The 19,560-nt window shown below is 42.5% G+C and overlaps 2 protein-coding genes across 2 annotated transcripts; one reads left to right on the forward strand and one right to left on the reverse strand.

Annotated features, from left to right (window-relative positions):
- Positions 1–904: 904 nt before the first annotated feature.
- LOC120019515 (histone deacetylase 2) lies at positions 905–9,103 on the forward strand. The gene is made up of 13 exons (XM_038962812.1): positions 905–1,015; positions 1,729–1,841; positions 1,948–2,065; positions 2,214–2,288; positions 4,760–4,898; positions 5,054–5,195; positions 5,504–5,596; positions 6,194–6,302; positions 6,530–6,670; positions 7,408–7,516; positions 7,778–7,908; positions 8,054–8,191; positions 8,370–9,103. Exons 1-13 carry the CDS (start codon positions 961–963, stop codon positions 8,408–8,410), a joined length of 1,404 nt encoding a protein of 467 aa, XP_038818740.1. The 5' UTR covers positions 905–960; the 3' UTR covers positions 8,411–9,103.
- Positions 9,104–12,826: 3,723 nt separating this feature from the next.
- On the reverse strand, positions 12,827–16,270 carry LOC120019663 (myristoylated alanine-rich C-kinase substrate-like). Its single transcript, XM_038963036.1, has 2 exons — positions 15,915–16,270; positions 12,827–14,728 (listed from the first exon to the last, which is right to left on the reverse strand). The coding sequence occupies exons 1-2, from the start codon at positions 16,008–16,010 to the stop codon at positions 14,027–14,029; spliced, it is 798 nt and encodes a 265-aa protein (XP_038818964.1). The 5' UTR covers positions 16,011–16,270; the 3' UTR covers positions 12,827–14,026.
- Positions 16,271–19,560: the final 3,290 nt, after the last annotated feature.

Here is a 19,560-nt window from a genome sequence, read left to right on the forward strand (position 1 = left end):
ATGCAATCATATCACACGCAATTTTACAATTTAGCCTATAAAATTATCATATCTGTTTTTTATACAGACTAGCTAAAAAATTACTGAAACTTGGATTATGATAATTCGCTGGTAAAAAAAAAATGGGAGAAGCAAAAACATATGTTTTGAACCCCCTATTTGAATTTTCTCCATGGGTCAGTGATTTCAGAGTCCCTGTACAGTGCAATATGAATGTCAATATACACAATAGGCTGACTGAGGAGGTGATTTCCAACAGTCAAAGTCCCGCAATAAGAGCTGTGACGCTAATATTTGTGTGTACTCTTCAAAGTTGTGTTCTGTGGTTGTCACTGAGTAGACTGATACCCCATTTCATGGATCCACAATCCATAGGTAAGGCTGTACAGTGCAATATGAATGTCCAACGTGGTTGACTGGTAAGCTTTATGTGGCTCATTTCATAGCGGTTTCAAAGAGCTACGACACTAATATTTGTGAAAACTCTTCACAGTTGTGTTCTGTGTGTGTGTCACTGAGTAGACTGATACCCCATTTCTTTGATCCATAATCCATAGGTAAGGCTGTACAGTGGAATACGAATGTACAATTCACATAGTGGATTGACTAGTAAACTTAATCTGGCTAATTTTACGGTTTCAATACAATTTTGAAGTCTAATACATACACAGTGCGATGTCAACTGAGGTTTGTTTTCTTCTAATTATTGTATTTTCTTGAATTTATATAACAACATTCCAAATTTGTTTAGCATTATCTAGTCCAAATGGCATAATTCCTTTACTTGTTCCCATTTGCATCACTTTCAATTAAGAACTTTTATTTTGAAAGTAACCCGCAAACGCCTCTATTGCGGCTATTCCTGATTGTGAATGGCTTCACATAGGTCTCTATCGGCCACCAGGTTCATAAATACTACTTAAATTTCGGCAAGCATCTCAAACAGAAATCCGACTCAACATGGCTTACACCGTTGCAGGTGGAACCAAGAAGAAAGTCTGCTACTACTATGACGGTAAAGAAATGCATGTTCATTTTGAGTTTTCAGAATAAGTTTCCAAGGCCAAACTAGCGCGTTAGCTTGGGTGCTTGATGACAGCCAGTGCAATGTAATATCCATTCATTCTCTGAATAGCTCTGTACTATTGGCTAGCGATCCTGACATGGTTTGTTTTATGTTCCTGTTAGGATCATGAAATAAATTACGAGACGGTGTATTATAATCTAGATATATCGGTAAACTAGACTAGTTAGTGAACGTTAACCAGCTACTGTAGCTAGTGCTATTTTAGCTGGCTTCACTCTTGTCGGGGCACATTGTTTGTAGCTAGCCAGTTTAGCCAGCCACAGCCATGTTTACTTTTACAACTAATATTATTTGAAACAAGTAAAGACACTGTTGTGTTATTTGTTTTTATGAAATTGAAAATATAAGCAGAAAGTTAAATGAATTTACTACTGCCAACAAGGGACCAGTGATAGCGTTGAAGACTGAAGATGACGACACTAGCGGCTATTGCGCATTATCAGCGTTCCTTCATGCGCTAGTACTGCTAACTGACTGCATTGTTGTAGTAACGTTAGTAAAAAATAGAATTGTGTGGTAGTATAAGTACAGTATGGTTAGAGCTGGAATGTTACATGGGGATAGTTAGCTGTGTGAAACATCAACATTTCTCAAATGTAGGCTCTGTTTTTAGTTATGGTCTTTTTTCCCCTTTTTAACAGGTGACATTGGCAATTACTATTATGGACAAGGGCATCCCATGAAACCACACCGAATTCGAATGACCCACAACCTACTGTTGAACTATGGACTGTACAGAAAAATGGAAATATATGTATGTTTATAACAAGATTTCAAGTAAAAAGGTTAATTCTGAATATGTAGGTATGGCTTTTTCTCTCGTTTGCCATCAAGTAGGCAATTGTTATTTTTTGTTGCAGAGACCACACAAAGCCACTGCAGAGGAAATTACCAAATACCACAGTGACGATTACATCCAGTTCCTCCAATCCATACGACCAGACAACATGTCAGAGTACAGCAAGCAAATGCAGAGGTGTAAGTCGAGCCATAACTACGGCCAGGAGTTGTTACTAACCTTATGACTGGACCAGGGAAAACTACCCATACTAACCTAGTATTGGAAAAAATATATGTGTATTTCTTGATGGATTGTTTGAATCACTATTTTGTGTTTTTATCATAGTTAATGTTGGTGAGGATTGTCCTGTATTTGATGGGTTGTTTGAGTTCTGCCAGTTGTCTACCGGTGGCTCTGCTGGTAAGTGTATGCATACATACATACAAATATATTCCCATGAATAAATACAATACATGACCAAAAGTATGGGGTTGAGATCAGGGCTCTGTGCAGGCCAGTCAAGTTCTTCCACACCGATCTCGACAAATCATTTCTGTATGGACCTAGTTTCGTCATGGGGGCATTGTCATGCTGAAACAGGAAAGGGCCATCCCCAAACTGTTGCCACAAATTTGAAGCACATAATTGTCTAGAATGTCATCTTAATGCTACAGCATAAAATGTTTCTTCACTGGAACTAAGGGGCCTATACCTCCAACCATGAAAAATAGCCCCAGACCATTATTCCTCCTCCACCAAACTTTACAGTTGGCACTATGCAATCGGGCAGGTAGTATTGTCCTGGCATCCGCTAAACCCAGATTCGTCCGTCGGACTGCCTGATGGTGAAGCGTGATTCATCACTCCAGAGAACGCATTTGCACTGTTCCAGAGTCCAACGGCGGCTAGCTTTACACCACTCCAGCCGACACTTGGCATTGTGCATGGTGATTTTAGGCTTGTTCGGTCATGGAAACCCATTTTCATGTAGCTCCCGACGAAAAGTTATTGTGCTTCCAGAGGCAGTTTGGAGCTCGGTAGTGAGTGTTGCAACCGAGGACAAACTATTTTTACTCGCTAAGGCCATTCTACTGCCAATGTTTGTCTATGGAGATTGCATGGCTGTGTGCTCAATTTTATACACCTGTCAGCAACTGGTGTGGCGGAAATTGCAGTCCGCTAATTTAAAGAGGTGTCCACATACTTTTGTGTATATAAAGTGCCAGTCAAGTTTGGACACCTACTCATTCAAGGGCTTGTATTTATTACTATTTTCTACAAAGTAGAATAATAGGGAAGACAAACTATGAAATAACACATGTAGTAACCAAAAAAAGTGTAATCTAAATATGTCTTTTAGATTCTTCAAAGTAGCCACCCTTTGCCTTGATGACACCTTTGCACACTCTTGGCATTTTCTCAAGCGCCTTCACCTGGTTTGCTTTTCCAACAGTCTTGACGGTGTTCCCACATATGCTGATCACTTGTTGGCTGCTTTTCCTTCACTCTGCGGTCCAACTCATCCCAAACCATTTCAATTGGGTTGAGGTCGGGTGATTGTGGAGGCCAGGTCATATGATGCAGCACTCCGTCACTCTCCGTCTTGGTCAAATAGCCCTTGCACAGCCTGGAGGTGTGTTTTGGGTCATTGTCCTGTTGAAAAACAAATGATAGTCCCACTAAGCGCAAACCAGATGGGATGGCATATCGCTGCAGAATGCTGTGGCAGCCATGTGGTTAAGTGTGTCTTGAATTCTAAATAAATCACTGACAGTGTCACCAGCAAAGCACCATCACACCATCTCCTCCATGCTTCACGGTGGGAACCACACATGCAGAGATCATCCGTTCACCTACACTGCATCTCAAAGACACGGTGGTTGGAACCAAAAATCTCCAATTTGGACTCATCGGACCAAAGGACAGATTTCCACCGGTCTAATGTCCATTGCTCGTGTTTCTTGGCACAAGCAAGTGTCTCCTTATTTGTGTCCTTTAGTAGTGGTTTCTTTGCAGCAATTTGACCATGAAGGCCTGATTTCATGCAGTCTCCTCTGAACAGTTGATGTTGACATGTCTGTTTACTTGAACTCTGTGACGCATTTATTTGGGCTGCTATTTCTAAATCTGGTAACTGCAGCAGTGGTAACTCTGGGTTTTCCTTTCCTGTGGCGGTCCTCATGAGAGCCTGTTTCATCATTGCGCTTAATGGTTTTTGCGACTGCACTTTCAAAGTTCTTAATTTTCCTGATTGACTGACCTTCATGTCTTACAGTAATGATGAACTGTCATTACCTTTTGCTTATTTGAGCTGTTCTTGCCATAATATGGACTTAGCCCTATTTGGTAAAAGACCATCTTCTGTATACCACCCCTACTTTGTCACAAGACAACTGATTGGCTCAAACGCATTAAGAAGGAAAGAAATTCCAAAAATTAGCTTTTAGCAAGGCACACCTGTTAATTGAAATGCATTCCAGGTGACTACCTCATGGAGCTGGTTGAGAGAATGCCAAGAGTGTGCAAAGCTTTCATCATAGCAAAGGGTGGCTATTTTGAATAATCTCAAATATAACATTTATTTGTTTAACACTCTTTTTGGTTACTACAGTATGGTTAGAGCTGGAATGTGTTATTTCATAGTTTTGATGTCTTCACTATGATTCTACAATGTAGAAAATAGTCAAAATAAAGAACCCTGGAATGAGTTGATGTGTCCAAACTTTTGACTTGTACTGTATAGTGTATCTGTTAGGGTAACCCTAACCCAAATATATCTTATTTTTTTCTCTCTCTACAGTTTTTCACCTGCTAACAGAACTAGTTCAGAAATCACAACACATGCTTGTGAAAATAGCGTAAACAACAATGTTTTTCCTCCCTTGGCACAGCGGGATCGGTGAAACTCAACAGGCAGCAGACGGACATTGCGGTGAACTGGGCCGGTGGACTCCATCACGCTAAGAAGTCTGAGGCCTCTGGCTTCTGTTACGTCAATGACATCGTGTTGGCCATTCTGGAGCTCCTCAAGTGAGTTTGTGTTCCCAGATAGAAACCGGCTAAACCGTATGACTTCTACAATGAAATGCATTAGTGATGGTGACTTTCTTGTTGTTTTTGTAAACACCCTGATATATCAACGTGGGTTCTACTATGTTTAATTCTTCACACCTCCTCGTTCCCAGGTACCATCAGAGGGTACTGTACGTAGATATTGACATCCACCATGGGGATGGAGTAGAGGAAGCCTTCTACACCACAGACCGGGTCATGACTGTGTCCTTCCACAAATATGGAGAGTACTTCCCCGGGACTGGAGACCTCAGGGTGAGTACTTGGCAGCGTCCCAAATGGCACTACTTTTGACCAGCAGAACTAGTGCGGTATGTACAGATTAGGATGCCATTTGGGACGTAGCCCCATGTGTCACTTCTCAATGTGAATTTCCTGACAGTGGCCCATTGATAGCTAGGTAGAGACTTTCTTTCCACAGTTATAGTTAAGAAATAATCTCACTTCCATTATTTGTAGTATTTTGCTTGGGAAGAGCGCTTTATGATGGATGCAGTATTTTAGTTATGGATTAGCAAGTGTGTAAACGTGTTTAAAATCCTCAATTGCCACTCTGTTCTTAGGATATTGGTGCTGGAAAAGGCAAATACTACGCAGTCAACTTCCCCCTGAGGGACGGCGTTGACGATGAGTCGTATGAGCTGATCTTCAGGCCTGTAAGTATGCACACGTGTCGCAGGGAATCAGGGCAGTGTTCAGTGCGGAACACTAGCGGGGCTGCAGGTAGCCTAGTGGATGAGAGCGTTGGGCCAGTAACCGAAAGGTTGCTGGTGAAGAATCTGTCCTTGAGCAAGGCACTTAACACTAATTGCTCTGGTCTAAGCATTTACAGTGAAATGGCCTCTGCAGAATCAGGGCATTCATACTACTTGCGTTTCGCAGAGCTATTGTCAAGGAAGTGAGTTTGTGTTTATACAGGGCCTCCTGCCCCCACTTATCGTCAACCAATCATGTCAATGCGGAGCTATACGGAGCCCTCCGCATTGTTGCAAAATTTGAGGCGCACGGCGATGTGGTACGGAGCTCAATTTGTCCTCTGGAGGTGCTGCAATAGCGTCACACCCTCCATACGGAGCCTTCAACCACATTTTTGGGATCAAGCATAAATTGGCTTTTTACCCTACGAGGTCCGGATTCTGATGGTTTTCTGTTCTAGCTGATAATTAATTTCACACACCTGGTGACCCAGGTCTAAATTAGTCCCTGATTTAGAGGGAAACAATGGAGAGAAAAAAATGTGTTTGTCTTGGCAGGTGATGGCCAAGGTGATGGAGATGTACCAGCCCAGTGCAGTGGTTCTGCAATGTGGAGCAGACTCCCTCTCAGGAGACCGACTGGGCTGCTTCAACCTCACCATCCGCGGTAAGGAGGCTGTATGCTAGTCGTCTTACCTGTTTTATGTGCGAGTCCATTTTAAACGTGTATAGCTTCATTTTAACTGTAATGATTGAGACATCTGTTTTTACTCTGTCATTTATTGAACAGTAATGATCTAATTTGTTCTTAGAGAAGCGTATTAGCCTGTTCTAAGCACTCCATGTTCCTATAGTTATGTGGTGTTTTGTCTCTTCATGCTGCTTTTCCGTCAGGCCATGCTAAGTGTGTTGAGTACATTAAGTCATTCAACCTTCCCCTGCTAATGCTGGGTGGAGGAGGCTACACCATCCGCAACGTGGCCCGCTGCTGGACCTACGAAACGGCCGTGGCTCTGGATACTGAGATCCCTGACGGTGTGTTCATTTATTTTTTCCCTTATTCAAAATGCCCCATTTTCCCATCCCCTCGTGCCATTTTTAAGGTGCTGTCCTCATTTCAGTGTCGATTGCCTAGACCTGTATAATGCTGTGAAAATATCAAGCCATTGAGGCGAGTCTACTTTTTGTAGTTTACTTAATACAATGTCTTCTCTTCCCCCTGAGATATTGGCTGGGTCTCTAGAGAAAACACTACAGCACTAGACAGGGGCTTTGTCCCGAATTGCACCCTATTCCCTACATAGTGACTTACTTTTGGCCAGTGCCCTATTGGCCCTGGTCAAAAGTAGTGCATTATGTAGGGTTAAGGACCTGGTCAACGGTAGTGTGTTACAAAGGGAATAGGGTGCCATTTGGGACGCATCCAGGGATAGTCTTGGTCCTGATATTCCTGTGCCTACCGGGAGCTGACTAAGCAGAATATCAGTGGGCCACCAAGTGTGTGTGTGTGAGGACATTATCACAAGCCTGTCAAAGGAGCCAGCTGTTTTCTTCATGGAATTCGGGACATTAACAGAACCCTTACCCTTTCCATTATAACCGCTCTCAAGTGGAGGGACTTGTATAGGTGTAAAAATCAAACTGTAATTTTATAAAAAATGTACCTGAAAGGGTTGACATTCTGAACGTTTATTTTAGTTACAGCACGTACATCGTAACGCTGGCATTTTCCCTTTCTCTTATGTTTTCTCATTTTTTTTTTTTTTGTCCAGAACTGCCGTACAATGATTACTTTGAGTACTTTGGGCCTGACTTCAAGTTGCACATCAGCCCATCCAACATGACCAACCAGAACACATTGGAGTACATGGATAAGATCAAGTAAGGACTGAGTCTGTCATGGACTGTCAAATGTAGCATATCAGATGTATTCAGCTACTCCTAAGGCGTTGCATGTCATTAAGGATGTGTCTGCATTGAGGTTGTTGCATCTGCATTATCGCTTTAAGAAATTGGTATTGTGGTAGGGAGTTCTCGTTGGCGCGTATGATTATCCAAGTTTCTTAGAGCCTTCTCGTGTGCATTTGCGCTGATGTTGGTTACTGCGCTAAAGCAATTGCCTTTGTGTGTATTAACCCATAGGCAGCGTCTGTTTGAGAACTTGCGCATGCTACCTCACGCCCCGGGAGTGCAGATGCAGACGGTCCCTGAGGACGCCATCACTGACGATACAGTGGATGAGGATGCAGAGGACCCCGACAAACGCATGTCCAGTAAGACTCGCCTTATTTGACAAATCACACGACATTCACTGTGTATAGTCTAACTGCTGTTATGTGGCTGAATTTTCCGCTATGGAATCCATCTTGGATCCTATTGCCAGAAGCATCTGAATGTTGATTTCCTGTGTCGTTTAAGTCCGTGCTTCAGACAAGAGGATAGCCTGCGACGAGGAGTTCTCCGACTCTGAGGACGAGGGAGAGGGAGGAAGGAGGAACGAAGCCAATCACAAGAAGGGAACAAAACGGACTCGAGTTGAGGAGGAAGAGAAAGTTGGTGAGTATTCAGAACTTGGTTACCCTGACTACAAACCCTTTTCGTAAAGGACTTTCAAGAACACTTGCAATTCCCTTCATTTTAGATAAATTGAGTTAATGAAGAAAATAACCTAGACATATTGAATTGATAAGTTGATGTGATACAACTTGTTTATTTTCTGCTGTCTTCTGTACAGAGGTGGAGAAATTGAAGGAAACAAGCACAGAACTGACATAAAGGTAGTCATTGTGGCACCCTGCCACTGTTTGTACAGTTTTAAAAGGAGGTCATGAATTCCTGTCAGCCCTCATTTGTGCAGTGCTGCAAGATCCAAAACAAGTATGATAATCTCGGGAGTACAGACCATTGCGATCTCTCATCCTTCTCTTTACCACAATAAAGACTTAATTAGAATTACTTTTCACAACCAGCTACTTATAGTTTGAGATGTATACGAAATTGTGCTTAATTAGAAGTAGTCACAAATGTATTCAGACACTGACTTATGTTTTGGGGTGGGAAACCGGCACACTTTCCAGTGTGAAGACTGAGCAGACTAGCAGTGCCTGATTCAGCCACATAGCGGTGCTGTGATCTCTCATGGACAGTCCTGAGTGTGGCAGCTAAACTTGGTTGATTCTACACCTTCGCGCCTGACTCCATACCAGAAGCATTATATTTATCATTGATCTGTAGCTGTATGTCGTTGTGAAGACTTAGTTTCCTTTGTGTACTGTAACAGTGGATTTCTAGGATTTGCAACCAACCTGGATTTGCTGTACTTTCCTTTGATACTTTTTGAATGCTTTTATATTGCAACATGCTTTATCTTCTGAATGAGATCTACTTGTAATTAAACTGTGTTTTTAGAGAAGAGTATGTGGGTGTTCCTGTAGATATTTTGCATTTGTCAATTAAAAGCTTTTTGTTTTATACTATGTGGTGTGAATGTATGTATTATAGTAGTTAGAGATTAGTTGGGGCTACATATGTAAAATCAACCATGATCATTTAAATGATCTACAATATGATGGGGTTCATCGCTGCCGGCTCACGTGGCAGGTACTCGCCACCAAGTGCCCTCTGTGAGCTGGATGTCACTGCAATCACTACTCCTTCAAGGCACTCAGAATCCCAATCACCTTTATTTGCATGTACAGGAATGGTGCTGCCACAAACAATATACAGATGGACAATAAATTAGATTTACACATACAGTATGTACATAATGAACACCAGGATACAGACTACACTATAAACATCAGACTACAGACTACACTAAAAAAGAGGTACATCATATACAAGCAGTGGCCAGAGGAGTCTGGGATGTAAATCCCTGTTGGTATCCCCATGTCTTAGACTTGCCTGGTAGACCGGTCTTCTCCAGAGATGTCATCCACATGTTAACTTGCATGACAAGTGCCATGAGCTTAGTTCAACTGTAGCCCTATCATAACCCAACATAAAGATGATGCACCCAGTTCTTTGTAAACATACATCATGTCAGTTCTTGCAAAATCCAAAACCAAATCGATACAAATTTCACTAGGGATTTTTTGTGGCGCATTGCATAGCAGCCACACGATGGCGATGTAACCCTGCCTGTTATTTTCATCAAGGAATCAGTGTATTGGTTGTGTACACAGATTTGCAGGTGCAGCGAAATGCTTGTTTCTAGCTACAACAGTACAGTAATATCTAGCAATGAAAAAAGCCTGGAAATTAAGTTATATAGGATGAGCCATGACTAGAATACCGGCAGTGGAGGCTACTGAGGGAGGATGTCTGGAACGCAGTAAATTATATGGCATAAAACACATGGAAACTATGTGTTTGATGTATTTGATACTATTTCACTCATCCTGCTCCAGCCATTACCACGAGCCCGTCCTCCCCAATTAAGGTGCCACCAACCTCCTGGGGAACACAGTATATACATACAGTATGCAAACAATATTAAAGTGACCAGTGTTCAATGACTATGTACATATGGCAGCAGCCTCTAAGATGGATGGTAGAGTGCCAGGTGGTAGCCGGCTAGAACAGTGACTAAGGTTCAGGCCAGGTTACTGGGCGGAGGTCAGGTGGCTGGGGGTCCTTAATGATCTTCTTGGCCTTCCTATGACACCGGGTGCTGTAGATGTCCTGGAGGGCAGTGTGATGCGTTGGGCTGTAACACCACCCTCTGGAGAGCCCTGCGGTTGCGCATGGTGCAATTTCCGTACAAGGCAGTGACAAGACAGCCTGACAGGATGCTCTCAATGGTGGATCTGTAGAAGTTTTGAGGTTCTTAGTGGCCAAGCCGAATTTCAGTTGCGCCTTCTTCATCACGCAGTAAAGGGACCATTTCAGGTTGTCAGTGATGTGCGCGCCAAGGAACTATATATTTTTTTACCCTCTCCACTGCGGCCCCATCGATGTGGATGGAGACGTGCTCTCTCTGCTGTCTCCTGTAGACCACGATCAGCTCCTTCATTATGTTGACGTTGAGGGAGGGGTTATTTTCCCCCGGGGCTCCGCACGGTTGGCTGTCTCAACGTTGTCGTTTATCAGGCCTACCACTGTTGCGTCCTCAGCACAATTTGATGATTGAGTTGGAGACGTGCGTGGCCACACAGCGCTTGTTGTTATAGCTTATTTACCCACCATTTTGGCCTAGTAATTTCAATCGTCGTGATTGCTAATACAACCCTGAACATCTTTAATCAAATTGTGTAGACAGACTTGCTGATGAAGTATATCTCTATTTTCATTACAGAAACCTAGCCTACTAGTAGCTATGACACACCTGCAAGCGGGAAAATAGCACGTGTGAAATTCAAAACAAGAGGAAGCTGCAACCCAGTTAGCAGAGAAACATTCATACGCCTATTTTGTGGCCTATTCGTCTATTGATGAATAATTGCAATTTATAGTATGTTTTTTGGATTTGTTGCCATTTTGTGTGTTACAATGTAGCATGCATAACATGCTACATAACATGCTAGCATGCATAACATGCTACAGAAAGATGTGTGCCGCTAGCTACAATGTTGCACGGTAACTTGCTACATACAGAATGTTTTGCGCTAGCATGTTGGAACTCTGCTCACTGAGTCATTCACCAATTTCACTTTACTTGCAGCCTGTTAAGCTAATATGAAATATTTCCTGTTACTGCAGCAAATTGTATTAACAGGTCAAATGTCTAGTTTGTTGTGCTATATATAGTCCTTCCCTGCAAAGGTTTGCACTCATTGATGCTAATTGAAAACGGATGGTGCATCTGACATCAATATGTTTTATTTTGTGTCAGCAACACTATTCATGGGCTATTTTCAGTAATGGAAGCTGAAGAATGTGGTAAAAGGTTTCTCAACAAAGCTACAATAGAAGCTAACCTATAACATGTAAACAGTGTTGTTGCACTGTAGGCCTACAGCCAGGTATTAGGCCAGCTACTGTAAAATAGGTTATGTGTGGTCTCACCTGGGAGGGACCCCTTGCCCTGAAACCAAATCCATACGAATATTATATTATCCAAGTGTAGCATCAAGCAAGCCTTCGTAAAATCAAACCACTGTGTTGATGGGTTCTTTCAAGGTCTTGGGTGGGGCTCTACATCATTCATTGTTCAACATCATTGCAAAGTATTGAGTCTCTGTGCCTTGAGGATCTCTTTTTACAACAATGAGCCACTCAAAAGGTCTTCACTGACATTTTATCATTGGCATTGTACCAGTTACTGAGTAACTATTGTGCTACAATCTCACACCATCATTCAAAATATGATTTGCAAAATGTCGACGTATTTAACATCAGTCAGAATTCAGTCATGTAGGCTGCATGTGATCATGTTGGGGGTGGGGAATAGCACTAAACTAATAGTGATGGAACGTACAATGAACAAACCCTGAACCCCCGTGACAAATGCATCTATTCTGGTCCATGATTCATTAAAAAAGGCTTTGAATGAGTTAGGCCTAGTTGTTAGTTGTATAATACTTGCAAGGTGAAATAGATTTGTCCATACCATTGAGTATTCAATGTAGGACTTTTGTAGATAACCGAGGGCCAGTGACACTGGCTGTGACGCCATAAGTTCAAATCCTAGGTGAAACCCTCGGTGTTGCGGCAAGGTGCTTCTACAATCATACTGTAATGTTTGAGTGTGTAGAAAAGTTTGCAGTTGTTAGCCTGAATACAACATTTGTTTGAACACACTATGGCTGCATTTATCTGATCAGCTCTGAAAAAGAACAGACGTGAAAAGATCTGATGTGAATGGTCAAAAGCTCAATTAGTGGGGGGGGGGGGGGGGGGGGACTGAATTTGACTGTGTAAACAGCCAAGTATGCTCAAATTACACATGTTGAAATTACTCATCAATTTACCAATTACAACACTCAACGACCCACTTACCACCTCCATCTGAATGGTTAAAGCTGGACCCCATAGTGGAAAAAACCACATCCGTTTGTGACATTACAACAAACACTGTTTGCACATGCAATAGAATAGCACAATATATACTGCAATTTATTTGACCATGCTGCGCAACACTCAGGTTGGCAACAAAAACAACGGTGGTGGGGCGGCTATTGGCGCCGTTTCCCCCTATTGCGGATTCCATCTTAAAAGGAATAGAAATTTGTTAAATGAAAAGACAGATGCTGCTCAAATTTTATTCACATTTATTGTTGCTTTTAGTGTGCTCACAGAAAATTAGAACACTAAGCAGGAGTTTAATAGCGTTTTTTTAAGCAAAGTTACATTCCATCTCTAAGTCAAATTGGTCAAAGCTTCTCCAGTATTTACAAAACAAAAGAGACGAGATGCTACACAAACGTCGCATCTGATAGAGATTCCTTAATTTGTCAAAGACCACTGAAAAAAAGCATTGTCTGCTGTAATCAAAACATACCACAGTATATAAACAGTAACCATTCCACTTATCACAGCTTGGTTGAGTTCAAAATTGCTGAAAAGGTCATCCAGGATGAATTTGTTTTTGTTATCTTACAAAAATGAGCGGGTGGAAAGAGCTGCAAACTTCATGTGCTTCTTGAGATCAAGATTTCATTTGTACAATAATCATAGTTAAAAACACCCCGCCTATACATACTTACACTTTATTAAGGTCATAAAACCAGCAATAAACAATAAAGCCTATACAACTTGTATTTCTACCGAATCACTGACTGGTACAGCTAATGAGATTAGTGAAAAGCTCCTATGAATTTTTTTTAATGACTTCCTAAACCTAGCTCTGGGAATTGTATTTTTTGTCGTCTCATAGTAAAAATGACTTAGTGTTATAAACCGCATGGTACTCTTGTGGTACATAGGTGTTTGTTTCATTCTCGTTTTTAAGACCCCTCTTTACATTATAGTCTGTGGCACAATTCCCAGGCACAAAGGTGCCACCTCCAAATCTCCCCCCACCCACCCCAAAACCCCCTTCATTTACATCTCAACTCATTTACATACCCCACCTCCTCCATACCATGGGCATGTCCATACATTTTGACAAGGTACATTTTGTATAAAAATGCAACAAAAAAAACATGTAATACAGATGCAAAAAAATATATGGCAGAGTGTGGATGTATTTTTTTTCTGTAATATTACGTTTCTAAGCAACCCACCTCTGCCTGTTGGAATGGTAGTAACAATGGACCAAGATGGGTTTTGTGGAGGGGGAAGGGAAAACAAAAAAAGAAAAGCTTTAAAATACCCCTGGTTGTAGACAAGTTCTCCAAAGCCAGGAACTGGCACCACTCCAACATACAAACAGGGAAATGTTTTTTTGATTATCTTTTTTCAGCTTTTTGTTTTTTTATTTCTTCCGTTTTGCTCTTCGCGTTTCCAGCTTTACTCAGCAGTGGCCTCTGCGGCAGCAGGGGCCTCTGGACTGGATGCGACCTCTGTTGCAGGTACAGCCTCCTCCGTTTTGGGTGCCTCCACAGCAGGCTCAGCTGGCTTCTCCTCTGCTTTTGGCTCCTCGGCGGCTGGGGCTGCCTTGGCCTCCTCAGCGGGTGCTTCTGCTGTTTCCTCAGGCTTGGCCTCTGTTGGGCTTGCTGCTTCCTTAGCTTCCTCCCCTGCACCGGCAGGCTTGGCCTCTCCCTCTGCAGTCTTGGCTTCCCCCTCGGCAGCGGCCTCTGGGGCTTCGGCTGCCTCATCCTTGGCCTCATCGGTGGACGCAGCGGCCTCCTCACCCTCTGCCCCATCGCCTGTCTCCTTTTTGGTCTTTTTGAAGGAGAAACCGCTAAGCTTGAAGGACTTTTTGAAGGAGAAGCGCTTCTTCTTCTTTTTAGGGGTCTCGTTGCTGGTTGAAGGCGTGGCACCCTCCTCCGGTTTAGCTGCCCCACCCTCAGCTGCTGGAGACACAGCCTCTGCATTCTCTGCCTTATCCCCTTCTACTGCCGCTGCTGCTGAGGGTGCAGCCTCTGCAGTTGCAGCCTCCTCTTTTGGAGCCTCCTCAGCCGTGGCACTACCATTGGCATGCACCTCTTCTTTGCCTGCCTCTGCAGCCGCAGGAGAGGCATCCCCGTTCACTTTCACATGGCCATTTTCCTAAAGACAGAGGCCATTAACATCACATAAAAAGCAAGCGTGGAATATAACGTGTGATATGGACTATTGTCACTCAGTGACACAAGGGGCAGTAGACACCACAAAAATAAATCGGGACAAACGCATACAGCCCTCTGTCTAATTAAAACAAAAACAAAAACATGTTTAGTATCAATGGGCCTTTACGCACGGGCTTCGGCAGACTAATTGCTTTGCGAGTTACATGTTCAATACAGAATTCGTTTTAGAAATGCAGAATTGAAACTATTTTCCCGTAATCACGTGCGAGAATGAGCCGCCTCTGGCAATGAGAGAAGGGAGACACGGTTTCGGATGGTTCGCTAGGGGGCGATGAGTGTCTGCCAGTCGCTCCAACACCGAAGCGCCAAAGCAAAGCATCTGCTCATTAAACAGCAGATGCTCATTAATACACCAGAGCACGCAGAGCATCCTTCAGATACATACCCCTAAAACTAAACAGCACCCTCAAACCATCATCCTTATCACTTTAATAAATACCATCCATTCCAACACTTATAATACCAACTACAGAAGGGGCGCATTATCAAATGTGGTTCCCCTGCTCCCGTGTGGTAGTAACCATCCCTGCTCTCTATTCGAGCATCTGTAACAAAAGGCGTGTTGGCTAGCTAGACCGTGGCAAGCCATTGTTGGCGTCGTTCATCTCCCCCATTCACCCACCGATTGCCTCAAGTTATTAGATTTGTGCTCAGTTTCAGTTAAGATTTTTGATTCAAACATGATTTATCCATTTAACTACACATGGCTACATAAGGGCCAACAATGTGATACCAATTTCCGCTGTCTCACAATTCGAAATTTCAAACAAAGAATTCACCCATTTAACCGAAATCCCCACACATCAAATGAATCAATGGAAACGACGGAATACTTTACCGAATTTGTCTCCAAATAATTATCCAAATCAGTTTGGGCTTTTGTAATAATTGTACAATTTTAGAAATTGCATTTCAAATCAATGATCAACTGTTTGATGAAATCGTGTAGAATCAATGTATTCCAATCGTGGTTGTTTGCTCCATCAAACTGGCGAACGTCTCCATAAGTGCCCACAACACAATAACGCACGCAGAGAATCTTTGCGCAACCGTATATTTATATTTCCTTTAACTCGGATACAAATATATTTTTTTAAATCAATTACCTGTCCATTGGTCTTGGTTGGTGAAGCGGCAGCCTCTCCTGGCTTTTCAACCGCGGTTTCGCCTTTTGCAGCTGTCTTGGAGAATTGCGCTCCCATGCTTTCGCTCCAACAAAGAAACTCAACCGATCCAAAAAAACGAACAAAGACCACTACTAGACTCTTTCTTAAATGCAAGCACCTTGCGAAGGCTCCTCTTTGAAACGTTTACTGGAGAAGTAATCAAATTCCAGTCTTAGTGAACAAAATTGGAAAATTGCAGAAAATACCTGCCAAGTGAAGAGAAGTAATAAAAAATCCCAGATTTGTGGCTATGTCGCTGTAGACAGGGTGGAAAATGGAGAAATTTCCCGTGTTGCTAATAAGATGCGGAGTCCAACGCCCAAGTGCACAGGGCCACATTCAGTTGCCAAACGTTCTCGAACGTTGCAGATAGAAATGCCATGAATAGAGCTGGTGGTTCCTCATTCTACATGTTGGAGAGGCATGTGTGTTCTATATTGTCTATTTCTATCTGAACGTTTCAAAACGTTGCGTTCTACTGAACGCGGCCCAGATGAATGGGCATCCCGAATGATGACGGCATCCGCGCTCAGATCCAGCGAATCAGAGCCCTCACACAGAAAGTGGGCAAGGCTATAAAAACGAGTGAACAATGGGTTTTTTGCAGATTGTAACAAATCTGAAAAATATATATTGTCGTGGCGACAAATTTTTCTTTTAAAACTACCAAACAAAAATTACTCGACTAGAGAATCATTTTGGATTTGATGGTGTGCGCAGAGGTTTGAAAGGCATTCTATCACTCCTAACAAAGTGATACCTAATTATTGATTCATTATGATAGATGTTTGAGGGTGTTTGTAACAATTTCATCTCAATTATGTACGCTAATTTGATTATGAGGAATCGGCATTTGCTTTAGGCAGAAATTGTTTTTGGCTCATTGAGCTCCAGCCGCCTCCACTTTCAGAACGTGCTCTGAATACGACCACATTCACAAGACACAGACAGTGCACATTTAGTAGGTAGTCTATTTAGTGGTGGCTATTTTTCATATTGAATAAATACTGCTTTTGTGAAACAATCATGTATTGATAAAATACATTTAAAGGGGGGACACCTAAACCCACCTTTCAGCCCTATGCCATCTTGTAATAAATTAATCTCAGTCACATATAATAGCACCACATACAGTATGTATACAAAAGTTTGTGGACACCCCTTCAAATTAGTGGATGTGGCTACTTCCCTGCTAGAGCTGCCTCGGTCAACTGTAAGTGCTGTTATTGTGAAGTGGAAACGTCTAGGAGCAACAACGGTTCAGCCTCGAAGTAGTAGGCTACACAAGCTCACAGAACGGGACCGCCGAATGCTGAACCATGTAGCGCGCAAATGTCATCTGTCCTCGGTTGCAACACTCACTACTGAGTTCCAAACTGCCTCTGGACTCAACTCAGCACAATAACTGTTTGTAAGGAGCTTCATGAAATGGGTTTCCATGGCCTAGCAGCTGCCCACAAGCCTAAGATCACCATGCGCAATGCCAAGCATCGGCTGGAGGGGTGTAAAGCTCGCTGCCATTGAACTCTGGAGCAGTGGAAAAGCATTCTCTGGAGTGATGAATCACGCTTCACCATCTGGCAGTCTGATGGACGAATCTGGGTTTGACGGATGCCAGAAGAACACTACCTGCCCGAATGCATAGTTCCAACTGTAAAGTTTGGTGGAGGAGGAATAATGGTCTGGGGCAGTTTTTCATGGATCGGGCTAGGCCCCTTAGTTCCAGTGAAGGGAAATCTTAACGCTACAGCATACAATGACATTCTAGACGATTCTGTGCTTCCAACTTTGTGGCAACAGTTTGGCGAAGGCCCTTTCCTGTTTCAGCATGACAATGCCCCCGTGCACAAAGCGAGGTCCATACAGAGCCCTGACCTCAACCCCATCAAACACCTTTGGGATGAATTGGAACGCCGACTGCGAGCCAAGCCTAATCGCCCAACATTAGTGCCGACCTCACTAATGCTCTTGTTGCTGAATGCAAGCAAGTCCCTGCAGCAATGTTTCAACATCTAGTGGAAAGCCTTCCCAGAAGAGTGGAGGCTGTTATAGCAACAAAGGGGGGACCAACTCCATATTAATGCCCATGATTTTGGAATGAGATGTTTGATCAGCAAATGTCCACATACTTTTGGTCATGTAGTGTATGTTACCTTTTGTATATATATTTTGAATCTAAGACGATTCTTTTGAATGAAGACACTTTTCGAATGGAATGTATTCATCTATTTATTGTACATTATGTCATTATAGTGACTCCCGAGTGGCGGAGCGGTCTAAGGCACTGCATCTCAGTGCTAGCTGTGCCACTAGAGATCCTGGTTGAAGTCCAGGCTCTGTTGCAGCTGGCCATAACCAGGAGACCCATGGGGCGGCGCACAATTGGCCCAGCTTCGTCCGGGTTTGGGGAGGGTTTGGCCGGAAGGGATGTTCTTGTCCCATTGCGCACTAGCGACTCCTATGGTGGGCCGGGTGCAGTGCACGCTGACACGGTTGCCTGGTGTACAGTGTTTCCTCCGACACATTGGTGCGGCTGGCTTCCGGGTTAAGTTGTCATTGTGTCAAGAAGCAGCTGGGCTGGGCTGGGTTATGTTTCGGAGGACTCATGGCTCTCGACCTTCGCCTCTCCCGAGTCCATACGGAGTTGCAGCGATGGGACATACGGAGTTGCAGCGATGGGACAAATATATATTTTTAAATAAATAAAAAGGAGTGTAGTGGAGTAAAAGTTGTCAAAATATATATAGTAAAGTAAAGTACAGATACCCCCAAAAACTAGTACTTTAAAGTATTTTTACCACTGGTGTTACCTATATTTTAGCTGACAATTCTGGCTTTTCTGAATGTAATTTCACAATTTAATTAGCATATATAATTAAAGACAAAGGGTTAATGCTATTATTAAGAAATTGTTTTGATTAGTAATAAATTACTTTAAACCGGTGTGTGTAAAGTTCTATTATGCGACATTTTGATATTTCTACCATGTGTTTTGTGTTGTAACATCATTATCATATTCTTAAAATGCTTACTAATGAAGGCAGCAACAGTTGTGTAAATACAAATAAACATATTCTATGAAAATGGGTTAACTGATGCCAGAACACCAACATGCCATGCAATAACACCAGTGATGCAATGTAACACCAGTGACACAATGTGAAAGCAATGACATAACATATGATTATTTCATACAAATTTGATCAACTTAGTAATATCTTTTTCTTCTGGCCAAGACATGTTTTACTTTGTACGACAATGTTGTGTTAGGATAGACATTTTAGTCAATAGGCTTCATCTTTTGGTCTTAATCTTATGGACTAAAATGTATTTCCCAACACAACGGTGTCGTACAAACATAAAACATGTCTATTATAGCAATAGAAACACAACATTGAATGTAAACTAGGACTAAAGTCAAATATGTTCATGTAATAGGCCTATTTCCTGTACTAACTTTTCCCGTACAAATTATTTCCCATACTAACTTCACTTTTACTTGAGATGTTTGTCTTTAGAAATGTTTGTCCATGTTTGTCTTTGCCATGTTATTGTGTCACGTCCATCTGTTATCATCTCCGAGCCA

This window comes from Salvelinus namaycush, chromosome 24 (assembly GCF_016432855.1).
Source record: "Salvelinus namaycush isolate Seneca chromosome 24, SaNama_1.0, whole genome shotgun sequence".
Taxonomy (NCBI): Eukaryota; Metazoa; Chordata; class Actinopteri; order Salmoniformes; family Salmonidae; genus Salvelinus; species Salvelinus namaycush.

Bases quoted from the DNA above. Each gene is read 5' to 3' on its own strand.
- LOC120019663 (XM_038963036.1), bottom strand. From the start codon at position 16,010: ATGGGAGCGCAATTCTCCAAGACAGCTGCAAAAGGCGAAACCGCGGTT. The intron at 14,729-15,914 runs GTAATTGATTTA...CTCTGTCTTTAG, and splicing joins CAACCAAGACCAATGGACAG to GAAAATGGCCATGTGAAAGT.
- LOC120019515 (XM_038962812.1), top strand. From the start codon at position 961: ATGGCTTACACCGTTGCAGGTGGAACCAAGAAGAAAGTCTGCTACTAC. The intron at 1,842-1,947 runs GTATGTTTATAA...TTTTTGTTGCAG, and splicing joins ACAGAAAAATGGAAATATAT to AGACCACACAAAGCCACTGC. The intron at 2,289-4,759 runs GTAAGTGTATGC...CCCTTGGCACAG, and splicing joins GTCTACCGGTGGCTCTGCTG to CGGGATCGGTGAAACTCAAC.